General features: G+C 34.3%; 1 protein-coding gene across 9 annotated transcripts; it reads left to right on the forward strand.

The window, feature by feature from the left end:
* Nucleotides 1-2,390: 2,390 nt before the first annotated feature.
* LOC126821775 (endoplasmic reticulum membrane-associated RNA degradation protein) lies at nt 2,391-20,588 on the forward strand. 9 transcript variants are annotated; one of them, XM_056101332.1, is made up of 19 exons: nt 2,391-2,614; nt 3,035-3,171; nt 3,558-3,659; nt 4,330-4,419; nt 5,340-5,437; nt 8,968-9,098; nt 9,595-9,709; nt 10,324-10,426; nt 10,728-10,757; nt 11,268-11,336; nt 12,138-12,305; nt 12,883-12,963; nt 13,446-13,516; nt 15,494-15,628; nt 16,786-16,888; nt 17,336-17,461; nt 18,094-18,281; nt 18,482-18,586; nt 20,377-20,588. In XM_056101332.1, exons 1-16 carry the CDS (start codon nt 2,431-2,433, stop codon nt 17,393-17,395), a joined length of 1,677 nt encoding a protein of 558 aa, XP_055957307.1. In that variant the 5' UTR covers nt 2,391-2,430; the 3' UTR covers nt 17,396-17,461; nt 18,094-18,281; nt 18,482-18,586; nt 20,377-20,588. The 9 variants fall into 9 exon arrangements, with proteins under 9 accessions (XP_055957307.1, XP_050406229.1, XP_055957308.1 ...); XM_050550272.2 differs by lacking the exon at nt 17,336-17,461 and having other exon boundaries at nt 14,983-15,628; XM_056101333.1 differs by lacking the exon at nt 18,094-18,281.
* The last annotated feature ends 470 nt before the right edge of the window (nt 20,589-21,058 follow it).

Consider the following 21,058-nt stretch of genomic DNA (forward strand, 5'->3'; position numbering starts at 1 on the left):
TTTAATAATTAATATCGGCATAATGGCACATAAAAATAGTAATTTAGAATTATAAATATGTTTTGAAATTAAAACATTATCGCGCAAATGGATTTCTGATAACGGTTGCGTTATATATCTTTGTTTCATTGAATGTTTCCGAATGGAGGCTGTCCGAATGGTTGCCAGTCAAGTCGCCCATAAGCAAAGTCGTCCAAGGTTAAGTCTTGCTTTTCTTTTTCTTTAAGGCAAAACTCTCACCAAATTCATTGAAATAAAAGGAATTCTTAGAATTCAATATACTAAGAACATTTCATTTAAGGAAGCAAAATTACTTTTGATGTTATCCAGGGATACACGAGTGGGTAGTTCCTTTAGGAACTGTCTCTGAGCGGACGATGTACGTTGTTAGTTCCTATCGGGGCCCAATATAGCTGCAATATGAAAATACCGCTCTTTCCCACCTCTGTTCTAAGATAATTTTGGAATCCTTACCTACTATTTTTCACCTTGATTCTACTATATTCGCCAAAGGAATCATTTCTTGCCACAGCTGACACACATTTATAATGAATCAACAATATTTTCAAGTAGAATTCTGCGATTAAAAACATATACACAAAATAGTTTGAACTGATCAGCCATTACGAGACTCGAACATATTATATTATACCCCAGAGCTGTGTTTCCATGACACTTCTAGAAGATGTACTGATACCTTATTTAGTGTTCAATTACACTCTGCAGAAGATAAAGTGTACCCTATATAATACCCACTTATACTTTCAGAGGACACATTAAACTGTAAACAGTGTTTAATTTCATCCCAGAAGATATAATTGTACCCTAGATAGTGTTTGATTCCACTTTCAAAAGATATAGCTTATAGTTTTTAACGGCACTTTCAGAAGATATAGCTACATCCTATATAGTGTTTAGTTGTACTTTCAGGAGATACATAGTTATACCCTATATATGGTGTTTTATTACACTTTAAGAAGAGAGCTATATTCTAAATAGTGTTGAATTACACTTTCAGAAGATATACTTATATCCTAATAGTGTTGAATTACAACACTTTCAGAAGATATATATATACCTTAGATAGCGTTTGTTTACACATTGAGAGGATATAAGTACACCCTAAATAGTGTTTAATTATATTTTTAGAAGAACATTTAAGAGGACATTTACACTTTTAGATGATTTCCCATATCCTCAAATAAGTGTAATTAATTGCACTCATTGAAGTGTTTATATACGATATTGCAAGTGGCAGCTCAGTTGCCACTCGTACAGGTGTAAAGTAACACTATTGTTTTAACTGTGTGCGCAAACCGCATTTTATTTCATCGCTAAATTCTACTTGAAAATAGTGTTGAATTATTAGAAATTTTTGTCAAATATAGTGCGAATAATTCCTTCTGGAGGAAAATAAGAATCGCGGTGAAAAATATATGGTTAGGGTTCTAAAACAGCCTGAGAACAGAGGTGTGGTAGCGCGGTATTTTACCGTATTTTCATATTGCAGCTATACAGGACCGGATAGGAACTGTCAGTGGACATCGTCCGCTGTTCCTAAAGAAACTAACGAGTGGGGAGCGTTGAAAGGCAAGACACAAACTCTTTTTTATGAGTTTTTATTAGAAACAACACTTGGTAAATAACTTAACGGACAAGGACTCTGTAACATCTCACATGCTGCTAAAAAGAAGAAAATATCTAACAATCGCTCAACCACCGACCCAGTCGAACGAGAAGAAAGCAAATTTAATCCCCCCTTGAAAAGGAAATTTCCGAATCGGACAACAATTTTATAAGTGTGTTTTAAGGTGACTTTTTATATACAAGGACTTTTTATTTTATTTTTTTTTACCAATTTTCAACCCTTTAAGTATAAATAATTTAATTAAATCAACCTGTCCATAACATATGTATTTGCAATAAGGCCATGAGTCGGGAGACATATCGCCAGATCGTTCCTGGAGAGTTGGAGGGTGTGATTGATGATAGAGCAGAACTCTGCACAATTTTTTTTTTTACTAATTAAGAATACCTTCTGTGTCCCAAAAGTAAACTATGTCGCGTGGACGACTTAACCAACGTATTTTTACATCCCGATACATGGCGATAGTCCGCCAATTGACGTAAATTAAATAATACTCATATCAAACACCATGAAAACCAGTGGGAAATCATGATAAAGCACACAAAAAAACATATACAAATTAAGAATACTTTCTGTGTCCCGAAAGTAAACTATGTCGTGTGGACGACTTAACCAACGTATTTCTACAGCCGGTGTGGACGACTTGACTAGATTTTGGACGACTTTGTTTGTAAACGACGTGACTAGCATTCGCCTGGATAACCCTACATTAAAAGGGGAAGGCAACTCTCAGAAAAAAAAATAAAGGGAAAGTAGAGAAAATGTAAACAGATTTAGGCAAGATGACGACTAAAAATTATTTGAATTCTTTTCTGTCTCCCACTGTAAAAGAAATACTATTGACGGATCATTTTTTTGAAGACAAAAACGATGAAACCAAAGAGATCTTGACGAAAGGTGATACACTCAACTGGTGTTATATAGAAAAAAAGCTGAATGATTTAGAAATCGACGGATTGAGTTGTGGTACGTGTTTGTACATGAATTTCAATGATGTATCTGATATGTTTTACTTTACGCATCCTTGCAGTCAGACAGTATTTATTTCTTCATCGAATTCAGAATTTCCAAAAGGCTGTTGTATCAGAATGTATGAAATACTCAAATGAATGTCGAGCTTGAAAAGAGATTATATGACTTGTAAGTCAAAAGAGATTTGAGAGTAGGAATGATGCATGCGTGCACACTAACGTCCCATCCAAACGACTAAGTGCTCTTCCTTACTGGGTTCTCTTGTCCTACACCATTAACACTGGAAAATGACATGGAACTTTCTTGGCCATCACCAAGATTGAACCCAGTACCCCCTTATTTGTGAGATAGAGCCATACTCACTGATGCATAGCGAATAATGTTCAGTTATTATTTTGAGGTTTTGTTTTTCAGGTAGTACAGAATGGTACTGTAAAGCTACAGTATATCTAGCACCAGTATTTATATATTGTGAAAAGTTTTTACAACAAACAGTGGATAATTATCACAAGATATATTTGGATTTAATAGAATGGACAGCACATACACAAGTAAAACATTCATTGACTTGTATCCACAACATGTGTCCGAAAACTTGTAGAGATTTAAAATACCTGCCCAAAATTTTCTGGAGGTTTAGATACAAAAAAAGAGCATGCTACTGTTATGTCAATGCTAATAAGCGAGTAAATGGGTATGTCTGTTAAAAGAAATACCAAGTTGGGATCACAACCCTTTAAAGTGGATCACAACCCTTTAAATACTTCACTGAGTCAGTTAATGAATGCTGCTTAAAGAATAATTATTTACCGTAGATATGGTGTTAGATGACATATTAGCCATGTTTAAATGCAGAAATACAAACCACTGTTAAATCTTAGAAAGGAAATAAGACCCATTGGAATTTAAATGGATGTATAATTTTGATTTGTTTCAGGTATTAACACAGTGTTTATCATTAATTGAAAGTGATGAGGATGGAGATGATCTGTTATCTATGCTGCTGCTTACATCTGTAATTGAGAGAAGCTTAGGTGATGTATGTAATATTTGCATTTAAGATTAAAAATTGAATGCTTGTATAAGTCCTTGCCTTTGATACAGGGAAAGAGAGAGACATGGGTCCACTTGACACAAATAGTGTCATTTCGGGACTAACATCAATCTAATTAGAATACAGATCTATATTTCATTTTTTTTTTTTTTTATACTTTCGATGGCCTACACTACATGAAGATCTGACCAGTTGTAGTAAAAGGTCACGTCAGAGGTCGTATGAACGGCATTTGTCCCTATGACATCAGACATTGATTGATCAATCAGCGTTGACATATCTAGTGGTTTACCCACAGTTCCGTGCATCGCATGCCAAGAAGTCGCCAAAACAGATGGTTTCAATGGCTAATCCCTCACGCCATCCAGAACTCCGATCCAAGTGTAGTACAGACAAAACAAAATTTTAAACTATAAAAAAATTAAACGACAGAGGATCTGTGTTTTAATGAGATTGGGACTAACATATGATACAATTTTATTCTAACAATTCACTTGTGCATGGGGGTCTTTAGCAGTGGGATCAAAACCATGTCACTTGATTAAATAATGACAGGTCTTATGATCTAAAGCACATGTGTTAGATTGCTTGCCATTACAACCATGAGAGTAAATAAATACCATGATTTAGCCATACTTTAATTATCTGATTTCAGGTATTTTTATTAATGGGTGAACAATGTCCATCAATGTTAAAGGATTTATTAATAACAAAAGAGCTACACGATATACTAGGACCAACTATTGTAAGTGAGACTTAATTTTATATAGCCCTTAAAACAGTTTATTCACATATCAGTATTTTCTTAAAAGTATAAAATTCACAAAAGGGCGTGATGTGAAATCTGTGGGCTTTCTTTGGTGAACATCACAAGTCAATTAATGGTGTTAAGAGACTTTGTTTCTAAATTTTTATATAATAAAATTTGAAATGTGTTCACTCAATAACCAATATATCATAATGAAACCAATTAAACAAATACCACTCTTATATGATTAAGAGATTTCCAGGTGAAGGTGAATGTTCTGATGAGAAAAAGACCCCAATTTCATCAATGCCATCATTTCTTATAAATTATGGCACAAACCAAGCACGCAGAAAGCCTGACTGTTGGAACTGAAAATGCAACTCACACCAGAAGAGTAGGTCATTTTGGAATATATGATATGCAGGTGCGGATGCGAATTCTTCAAGCCTTTGAAACTATTCTGCAACATTAACACGATTTATAAATGACGATATTATTGTTATTATTCTTACCATTAACACATGGACTAATTTGCATATATTATGGTAATACATGTGCAATATGTATTGTAAATATTTATTATAATATAATGTACAGCAAATAAATATATATAAACCTCTAAACTGGAGGCTAGAGATAATTGGGTATAATCGGATTAAACTACCTGTAAGCTCAGAAACTAATCCAATTGTTAGTTTTAATCCCTTAACTCTCAATTTAACAAGAAGAAGAAAGACATCTTTCAATTTAGACCGTTAGGGTCACTAAAAAAGACTTTATGAGAAGTAATGTTTTTAGGTCCTCTCTCTCTCTCTCTCTCTCTCTCTCTATCTCTCTTTAAAATTAATCTATTGCTATTTATTTGACATTTATTTATACATTTGTATAGAAGTTGTGGATTGATTTTTATATTTCAGATAAATGTATTGAAGATTTTGATTGGATCTCCAAAATCTCTGAATATAAGAAATATTGCATGGCATGGTTTTCTTTCTCCTGGAGAATTGCCTAAAAGGTAACCAGAAATATATGTACTTGAATTAATATTTTTGTAGTGTCCTATCACATAGACAGTAGACTCTTGTTAGTGACAATAGACTCTTGACTCAATAGAGTTACCCCCTTTTCATGGTGGTCATAATATACTCTTCAAAAAAAAGTAGGGGATATTCAGAAACAGTACAAAACTGTGGAAATGCACTGCTATTTTTATCAGAGGTAACCAGTGTATGTTAATAACAGGCCAATTGCCTACACATGAACATAAACAGTTCATATGGGTGGCTTATCTGATGGCCCCATTTCACTCGCAAACAGATACACTGTCAAAAATTGAAAATGAACGTTTTCGATTTTTGTCTTAATAATGAGTAATTGCTCCACCAATCCTCAGACATTCAGCAATTCGTTGTGGCATGCTCCTAATCAACCGTCCAATCACGATTTGGGGCAATGTGACCCACTCCTCTTGCAGTGCCACAGTCAGTTCTTGCAGTGTTGTCGGTTGACATTTACGTAAACAAACACGTCTCCCGATCATTTCCCAGACATGCTCTATAGGGGAAAGGTCAGGACTCATGGCTGGCCACATCATAGGGACAATATGTTGACGCTGGAGGTAGTCATTCACGACACGAGCGCGGTGGGCATGGGCATTATCATCTTGAAAGGTGAAACGTTGACATGCACGTTGAGCAAAGGGCAGAACTATCGGTGCCAGGATGTGGTCACGGTAGTACACACCAGTGATCCTTTCCTGGGCTTGTGTAGTGGCTCTAGGACGACCTGAACAAGGTCTATCATCAACATTGTGTGTTTGTTGGTATCGGTTCCACAATCTGCTGATCACAGACTGTGACACATTAAGCATGTTGGCTACTGCTCGCTGTGTAGAACCCATTTGAAGCATGCCAATAGCACGTAGACGTTCATCATGCTAAAGACGTCTCATTGCAAATTAAATGTAACACACTAAAGCAAAGATACGCTAAACAGTAAATCTTATGCAAGAACCGATAGGAAAGCAAACATGGATAGGATAAACCAGCACACGGCAGTTTTCATCGATCCTTCCTTAAAGTGTCAAATTTAACGTTGAACCCCTCCCATGTGTATGGCGGTATTGCGTGTCGCAAGTGCAGCTCAGTGGTTTTGTTGGGGCGATAAGTTCTTGATATGTGAACATGCTCTCAAAGCATGTCAAGTGTCCATGACTATTTATCGTATCACAACCTGCAAAGGTATTTGCATTTCAATATCCCCTACTTTTTGAAGAGTATATATTACAGTTATCATAATTTAGTGTTGTATAAATCCAAATACACAACAATTTTTGTTGTTTATTTCTTGCAATGTCTGTGTAGTTGGTCTTGTCTGCAGATATGATATGTCTTATCGGTTTTGATTTACGTGTTGTGCGCTTCTCATGCTCTTACTATTAAGAGATGCATAGAAGTTTTTAAAACCCGACATTTAATGTTGATGTATATTGTCATCACCAACGCTCGCTTCCTCATTCACATGAGGTTTGTCATCAGGTCCTGAAGAACAAGCCTATCTCAATCTAGAATTAGTAACACTGTTTGACTTTCCGAGAAATGTAGCTCATCAAAGGGTGTTCCCAAAGAATTAGAAATGAATACAGATTCTTGGAATGGATCTTCAATACTTTTATTCAGGAGCAAATAAACGTGACAATTACACAACTTGTAATGTCCTATAAATCGAACATCAAACTAGTATATTGGTTCCCTAAGCTGACAATGGTAGTGATATCGCCCTCTCCAACTATTGATTTATCTAACATACTTTTTATACGCCACGTGGAAATGTGGTCGTATATTGCCATCGCCCCCGTCCGTCTGTACATATGTCAACCACAATTTCTTGTGAACACTCTACAAACTACATTTATCATCTAATTGTTTTGAAATTGAAATATGTTGTGAGATGAAGAATCCTATTTAATTTTAATAATTTCCAATAATTTCTGCTGGAGTTATGGTCCTTGTTTCACTTTGATGAACCATGTGAATGCACTAACGACAAATGTTATCATCCGATCTTTATGGTATTTATATGCATCATTTAAATTAGTGAAATGAAGAAGCCTTTTGAATTTCCATTAATTATGTCTAGAGTAATGGCCCTTGTTTCATGTTGTTGAATCTTGTGAACGCTTTAGCAACACAAATTATTATCCGATCTGTATGGAATTTATACGCATCATTTAGAATAGTGAAGCGAAGAAGCCTATTGAATTTCAGCAATTTCCATTAATTTCTTTGTTGAACCTTATGAATGCTCGAATGATGAAAATTATTCTCTGATCTGTATGATAATTATATGGACCATTTAAATCTGTATGAAATTTATATGCATCATTTAGATTAGTGAAACAAAGAAGCCTATTGAATTTCAGCAATTTCCATTAATTTCTTTGTTGAATGCTCGAATGATGAAAATTATTCTCTGATCTGTATGAAATTTATATGGACAATTTAAATTAGTAAAACAAAGAATCATATTGAATTTCAGCAATTTCTGTTGATTTTTTCTCGAGTTATGGTCCTTGTTTCACTTATCAGCCGATCTCTATGAAATTTATACAGATCATTTAAATTAGTGACACGAAGACTCCTATTGAAATCCAGCATTTCCCTTAATTACGTCTAGACTAATTTCAAATAATTACTTGTAGAGTTATGGCCCTTGTTGAACCTTGTGAATGCTTGAATGATGATAGTTATCATCCGATCTGTATGAAATTTATATCCATTATTTAAATTAGTGAAACGAAGAATCCTATTGAATTTCGTGAATTTCTGTCAATTACTTCTAAATTTATGGCCCTTGTTTTACTTTGTTGAACTTGTGAACATTAGAATGACCAAAGTTATAATCCGATCTGTATGAAATTTATATGCATTATTTGAATTAGTAAAACGAAAAAGCCAGCTGAATTTCAACAATTTCTCTAAATGATTTCCTGAGTTAAGGCAACCTATCTTTTCTTTTTATATCCAAATGACTTACTAAGAAAGTGTTGACATGAACATCAATCTATTTAAAATACAGATCTATATTTCATTTTGTTTTTTATACTTTCAATGGCCTACACTACATGTAGTAAAGACAAATAAAACGAAATTTTGAACTATAAAAATGATACGAAATAGGATCTGTGTTTTAATCAGATTGCATGAACATATGATTATTGAAAGATTTTATTCAATAGAAAACAATTAACACATCAATTACTGACAGATTAATTGATTACTATGTGTCTCTAATGGCTAATTAACCATTACAATGGAATATTTCAGTATCATGGATATTTTACTGACTGTTAGTTGAATATAGAAATATAGATTTAAGAATAAAATTAGAATTTAAAAAGAATAATATATAGTCACTGTAGACTCTAACAGTATTTTTAACATCTTAATGGAATTTAAAGCGTGTAATCATTGTCTAAATTGTTCTGTAAATAAATGATTATGTAATGGGTTTTCTTAATCTGTATTTTTAATTTATTTTTTACAGATTTATATATTTTCTGTTACTTTTGGTGCCTAGTATTGGAGAGAGACTAAAAGAAAAAAACATCACACCATCCTCCATACCACACAGAGATCTGGTAACATTCTCTACAGAACAACATATTCCTTTAACAGGTAGAACAATAACAAAATAGAAGGACTTTATATATACAAAATGAATAAATTCACATAAAAGATATAAGTGAGAAAACAGATATAATTTAGTACATGGTTTCAGGTGAATACCATTTTGCTGGTGAAAGAAAAACCATCTTGAATGACTCAATTAGGCAAACAGAGTGAGATTTGTAATAACAATTAAATACATCCAGGACAATAAGTCAAATTTTGAAAATTATAGACTTTGAAAAAGATATATATTATAGAGATAGATTCTAGTAGCTGTTGTAAATTAATTAAAACTTTGTCTGGGTTTGTAAATGCAGTTACGGGTATACATATACCACATATAAACAGTAAAGTTACGGAGGTTTGACCAACTTATGATTTGTTGTAAGTCACTTGATGGATTATCGATCCTGTTTGCCTTTATGATATACATGCATGTATTTTCTCAATACATGTAGATCAACGTGTCACAGATTATAATTTTACATTATTTATTTTTTAGGACAACCTTTTGAAATTGAGGCAAATTTAGAAAAACTTTTACAGAAAAGTGTATTTATTCAGAAACAAATGGTGCCATATTGGAAATGTGCATTTTCGTATTACAATAAACAAAAGTAAGTTTGGATAATACATGATATTATAATATACTTACCAAATTTAAAGTGGCATTTATGGAGGTAGGAGATGACATATTTCCTGTTTAGAATTATCATACAGTTTCTTCATATAGATGACTACTTCTAATAAGATAGATGAACACTACTATTGAAATCACATATAATCACATGTTCTCATGCGGGGGGGGGGGGCGAGATTGAATGACCGAATGGTTAGCATGAGCGCGCTGTATCATAAGGTCTGTCATTGAGTCATCTAGCATGGTTTTGATTCCACAGTTGTACGTGACAAGGAATAGCTTGCCTGTCCAGCCTCGTGGGTTTTCTCCGGGTGCTCCGGTTTCCTCCCACTGCTAAAGACTCCTACACACAAGTGAATTTTGGGAATAAAATTGAACTATATTTTAGTCCCAAAATGACCTAGTTTCTCTCTCTCTCTCTCTCTCTCTCTCTCTTTGTCGCTGGTTGACATGGTACCTGGTTTGACAATGTACTTTACTTTTTTTGTAGCAAAATATCATTTGTAAATTAAACACCATGGAAAATATATTATGCAGTTTATTGTTTCATATTTCAATTACAAACCGACTGAGTTATATTTCATACTTTAGATATGGATATTGTGTTGTTTTATTATGGCCATTGATAGAACATTCATTGCGATGTTTATTTGCTGAAGTAAATGGTTGTCCTCACAGAGTTTTAACTGCAGAGGTATGATTATGTTAACATTTATATAAAGTAATATTATTGACACTCTTCTTGTGGATCTTAAAGTCACCCAGCATCTGAAATACAGGTCTAAATTACTCAATAATTTGATGCACAGCCAAACCTGCAATCTTGTGAAGGTGAGACAGATCTAGCTTTTTTTACCACCCTCTCCCTCTCTGGAAATGAGGGAAATAAAATGTAATCAATAATTTTAAAGCATACAGATAAATGAATCAAAATTGCCATACACAGATTATTGGAATAACCAATTACCTTATATTAAACATAATATTTGTTTCAGTCTACAGTATTATACACTACATTTGATGAGGTAAGATTTAATATATATTCTGGAGTAAAATTCTCTCAAATCAAATCCTTCCTCTGTAGTTTTTTCTCCTCCTATGGGTGAGGAAAGAATGTCACCATTAGTATTATGTATCATGGTTATTTTAAAACCCATCTAAATTATACCATCGTAAAATTGACTGCTGTACTAAAGAAAGAAGTGGTATCCAGTCTGACAGAGATGAACTTGTCTACTAAAGCCTAGAGCAGCATTACTGTGACCGATAATGATTGTACAAAACCTTGATCAGCCAGATGTATATAGTGTATGTAAATAAGAAATGTCATTTTATTAAATGGGATATTTATAGATGTTATGTTAAATGTAATGTTTATAGATGTTATGTAAAATGGGATATTTATAGATGTTATGTTAAATGTAATGTTTATAGATGTTATGTTATATGTAATGTTTATAGATGTTATGTAAAATGGGATATTTATAGATGTTAAGTAAAATGGGATATTTATAGATAAAATGGGATATTTGTAGATGTTATGTAAGATGGTATCAGTTGATCAAGAGAATCATCTTATAAAGAAACTAGGACAGCCGTGTATGGTATGTAGTAATAACAGTTTAAAAAGATGACAGTGTTACTTTAGATAAACTTTACACCCTCCTTTCCAGTGCCACACAAACTTAACAATAATTTACATGACGTCACTGAAGGAACCAGAACTAACAATTTTCAATTGGAAATGTTAGAAATACAACTAACAGTTAATTCTAAGCACAATAGAATACTGAAACAGATGTACAACCGCCTTTAATCAATCATAATATATTCAAATTAAAAACTTGTCTACTTTGCTAGTCTGACAACCTCTAGAGGGCTATTTGTTATGTTTTGTGCGGTACTCCTGATATTCTCTCATATTATGAAAGTTTTAATAAAAAAAATCTCCATTCAGTAACTATTTCACCAACAAATATCCCATAATTTGCAAGAGATACTGGTTAGACTGCTATGACATTAGCATTCATCCACAGTTGTTAAATAAAATGAACAGTAGGAAAGGATTTTTCTATTGCGGTTCTAAGGTCACTGCACATTAACATTTTTTAACTTGGGGTATTGTATCAAAATTTTTCTGGTCAATATCTAACCAGGCCATTCATTCCAATTTTTGTTCGTCAAGGTGTGATTTTGTAGGATTTTAGTTCTCTCTCCATTACAAACACAACAGTATTTGCTGCTCCAGAAATACTTGAAAATAATTTGTCAGATATATTTTTACGGCACTGAAAGGAATCAATACTATTAAAAGTCATGTTTATGTGTTTTCTAGTGTATTAAACACACCCTATGTCTTATACATCTGTACACACCGGACAGTATTGTGGTATTTATTTTTTAAGGATTTATTGATGGATTTATTGGTGTATCCAACTGGACCAAGGTTACGAGATAGACTGAGTCATGGTGAAACAAATATAGACACATTTCCTCGTCACTGGGCTGACATGACAGTTTATCTATCTATGTATTGTATATTATATTTTAAAGACTCTAAAACTTCTACTGATGTAAGTAAATGCCAGTTTCTTAACTTGCTATACTTTACAACCATTGAATATTATCAGTAATGTATGCATTGTCTTTAAAAAAAAATAAAAAAATAAATGAAATGAAATGAAATGGGTTTTAACGTCCTACTGTTCTGCTCCGAACTGGGCTAATGAAGATGGGCATACGCCATACAGTGTGCCATAAGGGAAATTTTGCCCAGACAGCGGCACTATGGCATACTCTTATATCGAATTCCAACTGTCAAGGGATCTTTTACGTGTTACCAATGTGTACACAGGACCTTGATTTTTTGTCCCATCCGAACAACTAGACAGCTGTCCTTGTCAGGCCCTCCGTCCTGCATCACTGAAAAGGGGAAACCACGCCGGAAAGTCTGGATGAACTTTCTCGGCCAATGCAGGGATGAACAACACCTGACCTCCAGGCTTGCGAGCCAGCGTCTTACCCACTTAGCCACCCTGACCCTCCAAAAAATAGAATTCAACATGAAAATACATATACCAAAGTCCAAATTATGACAAATAAACCAAAATAATTTCTTCATAGTTGATGTTCTGTTAATATTTTAACTAGCTACGGGTATTTCAAGACAAAATGGAAGCCATGAAGCTGTATCAGTCCCATTTTCATCCTATTTCAATTCTAAAATCAAAAGTAGGTGAATTTTCATAAAAAAAATGATGATTGGTGTTTTTCACTTTTGAGATAGACACATAGCTTTCAACCGATATCCAATGTACATAAGGTTGGTCGTAGGTCCAAATGGTCTAATGTTTACATTTTAAATCATAAGGTCTGTCATTGAATCAAGTGGTGTGGTTTTCGATACCATATGACAAGGAGTAGGATCGCCTACCTAACTCTATGGGATTTCTCTGGGTCCTTCAGTTTGCCCCACTACATAAAGACCTATACTGCAAGCAAGTTATTGAAATAAAATTGAACCATCTGTTTGTCTTAAAATGACCTAGTTTGTGTTGAATGGATGTTAAACCTAATTTCTATCTCTCTCTCTCTCTCCAATGCACATAATTTTATCATTGGTTTCAGACCTACATATGTTTGTACAACCAAGTTAGCTTGATAATTTATTCTCATTTTTAACATTTCACAATCCTATATTATTTATGTAACAGGTGAACGAGTTATGTATACTGAATGATGGTATGACAGAGTGGATTTCTGTAGATCCTAGTTTACAGTCATGGTAAGATTTCTGTAGATCCTAATTTACAGTTATGTTAAGATATCTGTAGATCCTAGTTTACAGTCATGGTAAGATTTCTGTAGATCCTAATTTACAGTTATGTTAAGATATCTGTAGATCCTAGTTTACAGTCTTGATAAGATTTCCGTAAATCCTAGTTTACAGCCATTTTAAATTTGATTCTGTTGTGGGGATCTCAGTCCTCACATTCATAACAGTGTTGTTCACTACTTGGCAACCATCCATTAAGTGGGCGTCACATTGTCCCGAAATTGACTCCAGATGGACACACCATAGAGTAAATGTTCAAGTTCGGCTCTGATCGTAAAAACATTGGTCCATTCGTGAGGGCATTTTATCCACCGTATGGCTCTGGCAGCAAGTTCATGGGCGCTGGTAAAAAATTCATTTTTGTTTTGAATTTGTGTGTCTATTTTGTCCTTCATAAGGCCATTGTGAGGACATCTTCATCTTTACTTCGTCTGATTATCAGTGCCATTGGGCATTCTTATACGCCCACATTTGTTTGTGGACACTCTACAGGTCACACTTTTCATCCGATTTTGACGAAACTTGAAATATAGGGTTATCGTCCAAAGATCTAAGTTCCTTCCAATATTATCATGAATTATGGCCCCTGATTATACGCAAAATCGTATTTTTTAGCTCGCGGTCCCTCTAGAGATTTCAATTTTTAAAGGTTTAAATATATCACTGTTAAACCACAATGGCTGTTGAGTTCAAATTTTGTGAAAATCGGACCGAAACTGGAGGACAAAACGGCTGCTCCCCTTACGCCAAAGTTGTCGACCCTCTAGAGATCACAATTTTTATCCGATTTTGATGAAACTTGAAATTTATATTTATAACCCAACAACCTCGGTGCCTTTCGATGTTGTCCTCTGTTCATCGCTTGCAAAATGTGGTTGTATCTTGCTTGGCAACTGCTTGTTCTCCATACGAACACAATCTGCCTGATTGTCTTAAGAAGGCAACACGACTACGTGAAGCCCTCACAATGCCCTATTAAAGGGCAAAATGAACACGTGAATCAACACGAAAATGAACCTTCACAAGGTCTTTCGGCACAATTTTGGCGGTCATACGATGGCTTACGATGCCCTCACGAATTGCCCGATGTTCTTACGATCAGAGCCGAATTTACTTTATCGTGTGACTATCTGGAGTCAATTTTGAGAGATTATGACGCCTGATAAAGCATCTTCCTGAGTCAGTCCTGGGCAACACGACAGAGCCATCGTGTGGCCTTCGTGTATCCTTTTGAGTATAAACTACTATACAAAATTCACATCTTCGGTATTACCTGTGGTTAGGGTGCAATCGTGTGACTTTCTGCAAGCATCGCACTTGCTTCGGCTGTTGTTTGGTTTTTGACCATGTTCGGGGTCATCTTCGCACGAAATTCAAAATTCCATATTCATATGGCCATCTGGTGTCAATTTCAGGACAGTGTGACCCCAGCATCAACATCATGTTATGTGTTTGTCTCTTTGGTAGGGTATTTGATCACAACAATGGCCAGGTTTCAATTTAAAGATGCTAGTGTAATTTGAGGGGAACAAAAACTAACCATTAAACTAAAACATGAAAGGAAAGGAACAGAGTTTAACATCTCATCAACAGAATACATACGGTTACCTTTTCTATCGTCTTGTGTACAAAACTGGGGAGGAAAGCTGATTTCAGTCAACTTTCCATCAACAGAAAAGGATAAAATAAATAGGGTTTCATAACATCATTAAATGAACTAATTATCATCAAATTGGATAGCATATAATTCACAGATTGTATTATTAGATCCCCTATTGACTATAAATATGGAATTCATATTAAAATGACCCTTGTAATAAAATCTGGCTCAGGCCCATAAAACTCCCACCCACCCCCTCCATTCTGCCATTCTGCCCTTGATTTCGCACATTGTTTCAACTTATTTAAGATTGTCTTGTTTTACAGGAATATTAAAGCTGGTTGTGATAATTTTATAAATAATAATTTAATCTACCACAAGATTAAATCATTGATTTTAGAGATAGATGAAATAATAAGAAATAAAACTGTAAATAATACAGATATACATATAGACACTTGGTAAGTTAATATCTTGTCTTATGGCCATTGCTTGCAGATTCACAAAGTTTGACTCAGTGGTTTGACTTGGTTCCTTATTATTTATTAGTTACAAAAACAAATAACTTTATACATGACATTCTGGAGGGTTGGATGGCCGAATGGTTAGCATGTGCGCGTTGTACCATAAGGCCTGTCATTGAGTCAACTGGTGTGGTTTCGAATCCCCGGTTGTACGTGACAAGGAGTAGGGTCGCCTGTCCAACCTCGTGGGTTTTCTCCATGTCCTCCGGTTTCCTCCCACTGCTAAAGACCCCTACGCGCAAGCGAATTATTGAAATAAAATTAAACCATATGTTAGTCCCGAAATGACCTAGTTTGTGTCGAGTGGACATTAAACCCCATCTCTCTCTCTCTCTCTTTCTCGCTCTCATGACATTTTTGTAGCTAAAGTTGTAAGCATAAATTCAGTACTCAATAGAAGTAATAATAAGAAGTAAAGAAGAAAATCAAAGATTTATACAAATGATTATCTGTCCGTTGTTGAAAAGCCCCAAGAAGAGTGCTTCATGAAGACAATGCAAATAAAGCAATAGGATTAATCAATTCTCATCTATAAAAATAGGTTCTAATCCAAACCAAACTGATGCATGTCAGGATATTACCCTGGATGCAACCATGAACAAACGAAAACTGATGTAGTTTCAAGCAAGTCTTATTATGCACATGGTACCGATCCAAACTGGACAAGTTGTTGCGTCAAACAGTGACAAAAGTTTTGAATTGTGGACCAATGAAACATTACATGTATTTCCAGTTGTAGTATTATAGGATTAAGGATTTTATTTTGTTGCAAAGCAATGACCCACATTAGAGTCACCTGTACTTTCTTTTAAAAAAAAAAACGTTCCAAAATAGTTTGGGGACCTTTGTTGAAATCCAGTTACTCTTAAATAGAATAGTATGGCTTTTCTACCAAACGGTTCTTTTTTCTCGGGATAATCTCTTGTAAGGCATCATTGTTTGAATATGGTTTAAAATTTATGTTATTGAGATCAAAAGCTTTCAACTTTTTTCTGTTTAAGTTATCTGAGACCAGAGGTGGATGAATTCAGTCTTAAACCATCAAAAAGTTTAACCATTGTTAATATGCTTTATACATTATTTATATAATACAGGTTTTGTGAACCGTTCACTGATAATGCTCACCTATTAACAGATCTACTACAAGTCAGAATACCCACTTTATTTAGATTTAATGAATCTCAGCAAGTTAATAAGGTAGGTCCAAAATCATGGTAACATTTACTTCTATAGAGTATCATTTCTTTTCTTTTTTTACCCGTGGGTGAACGTAATCTGACTGTAAACTTTATCAGGAAAGTTTGGTTCTAATGGCTTTCGTGCCAACTTCTTGGGTTATGGCCCTTGCGTTTTACACACAATGTGGATTATGCAAAGTTTGTGGATCTTCTAGAGCTTACGACTTTTGTCCGAATTAGATGAAACTTAAAATGGATGTTAAGGATCAATAACATAGGACATTTAGGCCTGATTTTATGGCATAAAATGATATTTCGTTGTCCGACAGTCGACCATCTTAAAATGACTACCATCTCGGATTTTCGAATGGCTACTGGACTTTTTCAAAAGAGTGATTTCCAGGGTATATTTATGCCAATTAAATACTTGTATTCACATTTGAATGATTTGCCTGATTTTATTCAGTTATCTGCTGCACTAAATTCGACTGTATCAATGATTGACGGTTGGGCAAGTGGCTGGTAGTATTACCTGATTGTCCATCTATTGCATGGTTTTGAAGAAAAAATATAAAAAAAGAACTGGAAAATGGTTTGTATTGCTTTGCTAGGTGATATGGCGGGGTATCGGGTTCAAAATGCAATCTAGAGTAAAAAGCAGAAAGTCAACAGTAAAAAGTAGAAAATCTAAAGTAAACGGGAAAATTCTTATCTATGAAAATTTATGAAAATGGCGAAAAATTACATGGCCACTATCAGCCCCCATAGTATTGGAGAAAATCTGCGTTAGAAAATCGTGAGTAGAAAATCTGAAGTGGAAAGTCGAGAGTTAAAAGTTGACAGTAGAAAGTAGAAAGTCGAAAGTCAAAAATTGATAGTAGAAAGTAGAAATTATGTCCATGAAAGTTGAAAAGCTTGATGTTTCTGCAGACTAAGTACATAAATTTATAGGTTTTCACCATAAAAATACCCTTTTAGATACGAATTTTCCCGTTTACTTTAGATTTTCTACTTTTTACTGTTGACTTTCTACTTTTTACTGTTGACTTTCTGCTTTTTACTCTAGATTGCATTTTGAACCCGATACCCCGCCATAAGGTGAAGCATTTACTTTTTGTTGAATCGGGGTATTTTTGGACGTCAGTTGGGCGGTATTATAGCTATTTACACTCAGTAAAAGTAACTCAAGATGTAAAAGTAAATCCCAAATATTTCCTATTTTAGGACTGTAAATCTACAACACCCAAATTAATTAAAGAATCAGAGCTGGTCAGCTTGTTATCTCGAATCACCATGGAGATGTCAGCAACCCTTAGTCAGTTAAAATTAAATGTTGTCTCTAGACAGGATAAATTACTAAAAAAAGAATTACGATCTAGGCAACGAGAAAATATGAAAAAACTAATTTTAAGGTACATGTAGATTTTATTAAATTTCGGCCATAGTTAAACCGCCCAGAATGAATTCGCATTGTATTTCTTACATAATTAAATCCTATGATAATCGTCAGTGACGTAATAATTACATACTATAAACACTCGCCATTTTATGTTTGGAGTCATTGATAAAAAATTTGTAATAATTAATTTAAATGTTCAACGTTTCGTTGCAGTTTACCCATATTTCATGTAACAAGTCATCTTGTATGTATATTATGTATATATTACTTATATAATCTACATTTATATACACCCCAATATACCACCCAATTACACAGGTAAGATATAAGTTTACTATCTTTAATATAAACACACAAAAGTTTACTATCTAAAATATAAAAACACGAAAGTTTACTATTGAGAATATAAATAGGGGCCTACACAAAACTTAAAGATATGTAATATAAGATTCAGATAAAGAGCTAGCCATTCTTGTTATAATGGTTTCGAAAATAGATAATGTAAAATGAATAATTAGCCTTTGAAGGTTTGAGAAGACTGTGCATTAATTGAAACCACCGTACTGGTTGTTCCAACGCTAAGTCTCGCTCCTCCATTTTTAGATTAAATCAAAATATGGCTGAACCGTTCTGATCTGTTTAATATCGGAGATATCCGATGGCATCGAGAATTGATTATGGTCTTGTCATGTTAATAAATGTCTAATTAATAGTTTATATGACATTTTGGGCCACAGACAGATTTAGCTCTTGCATAATGTTATGTTTAACCATCTAGAATATAAACACACAACAGTTTACTATCTAGAACATAAATACATGTAGGCCCTACTTACTATCTCTAATATAAAAACACAAACGTTTACTATCTAGATTATGAATACAAAAACGTTTAATACAGTATCTAGAATATAAATACTAAATGTTTACTATCTCGAATATAAATACAAAAAAGTTTACTATCTAGAATATAAATGTACACACGCACAAAATATTATTTCCATTTTATTCGTATGCAGTTCAAGTCGCTGATAGTCATTTGCAGTTTAGGGAAAATAACTAATTTTGCACGGTTTAATTCAAGCGAAAATGTACTTAGATTTATTATTTAACAGGACGAAAACAAATTATCAACGGGAGATAATCTCCCGGCTTGGATTAATGCGGATTAAAAAGATGTTATTCAAAAGATTTCCGCGAAAATCATGGATGTTGCTGGTTGTGTGGACCATATCCGTATGCAATGGATGTCGAATATTGACAAATGTTCATCGTATCTTTATAGACAATCACTCAATGATGATCACAGACTTTAAGAACATGAGTCTGAAAGTTAACTTGAGAAAACACTAAGGAATTATTACAAATTCTGAAAACATTTTATATAGACATTATGACACCTTTAAACTCCCTTGCATAGAAATTCACGTAGTTTTAATTTTTATCTCGAACACAAAGCAAATGACTTTCCTAAGCCGAATACTACTAATGCTAGGTTCCCACTATCACGATTCGTACTACGATTTTAATCATGGAGTAGTCGTGGTGACCTTATATATTGAGGCGAATCGTAGCCATCGTGTTGACCGTATCGAAACGTATCCGAACGTATCTGTACGTAAAGGCCCGGTCCCAGTGGCCGATGGACACAAAACGTATGCAAAAAGGACACAGCGGACGAGCAAACTTTCGGGGGTGGCTCCATCCGTTTTCATGCGCTCCAGAAATGGACAAAATTGTCGAAAATTTGCGAAACCAGAACGGAAAAGAACGAACGTGGGAAGTATGTAGCGGTGATGTTAAATGGATGTTCATCGGAAGCCTAGCAGATGGAAGTGGATGACAGCTCCGAGTACACAACGGATGCATGGCGTTTTCAAACGGAGGGCACGTTTTTTCCCCGTTTTACATGCTCTTTGCATCCGTAAGTGCAGTGGGACCGAGCCTTAACAGACCGTGGATTCAATCGAGACAATCATATCGTAACGTATCGCACGACAGTGGGAACCTGGCATAAATTATATGAGTCGGGTCATAAAGGCCCTTGGATCATCTGTTGTTTTAAAAGTCAATATTGTATTAATATTTTCATTACTTTCTTTAAGCAGATTTTTAAAGAAAACTTTACAGTTCTGTGAGAACTTAAGAACTTATACAAGTCAAGATAAAAATAAATGGACTGAAGCCATGGAATTGATTTTGAAACATGTAACCATTGTTAATCAGTTTATCGCAAGTTAAATATTTGAAAACACCTGTTACTATCATGTGTTTACAATTATTTATTAATTTTTTAAATGTTATTTATTAAAATATTCTTTTACACACTGTTTTGGGTTTTTGTCTTGCTTTATTTGATCATACGATTATGATTACTGCGAAATAAGGTGAAACACGACTGTCATTATGAGATTGAAAGAAGTCTAGACAAAGACCAAATTTCCCAAATGACTACAGCAGGAGTGGTCAACCTATGTCACAAGTGGCATGTTGAACCATGCCATGTGGCACATTAAATGATCGAATATAAAAAAAATTAAGTAATTTCAAATATTAATCCAAACAGAAACAAAACTCTTATTAAGGTCCGTAATGTTTCTATTTCAACCTTCAATCTGATTAAAACACAGATACTATTTCGTTTTACTTGCCTTCACTACACTAAGACCTGAAAGAGTTGTTATATAACCCGCATTCTGGTTGATGTGAGGGATTTCTTGGCGTGCGGTGCACGGAACTGTGGGTGGACATTCGCAGCTAAGACAAAGCAAAAGTTGTATTTCTAAATAC

The sequence above is a fragment of the Patella vulgata genome, chromosome 5 (genome assembly GCF_932274485.2).
Source record: "Patella vulgata chromosome 5, xgPatVulg1.2, whole genome shotgun sequence".
NCBI lineage: Eukaryota > Metazoa > Mollusca > Gastropoda > Patellidae > Patella > Patella vulgata.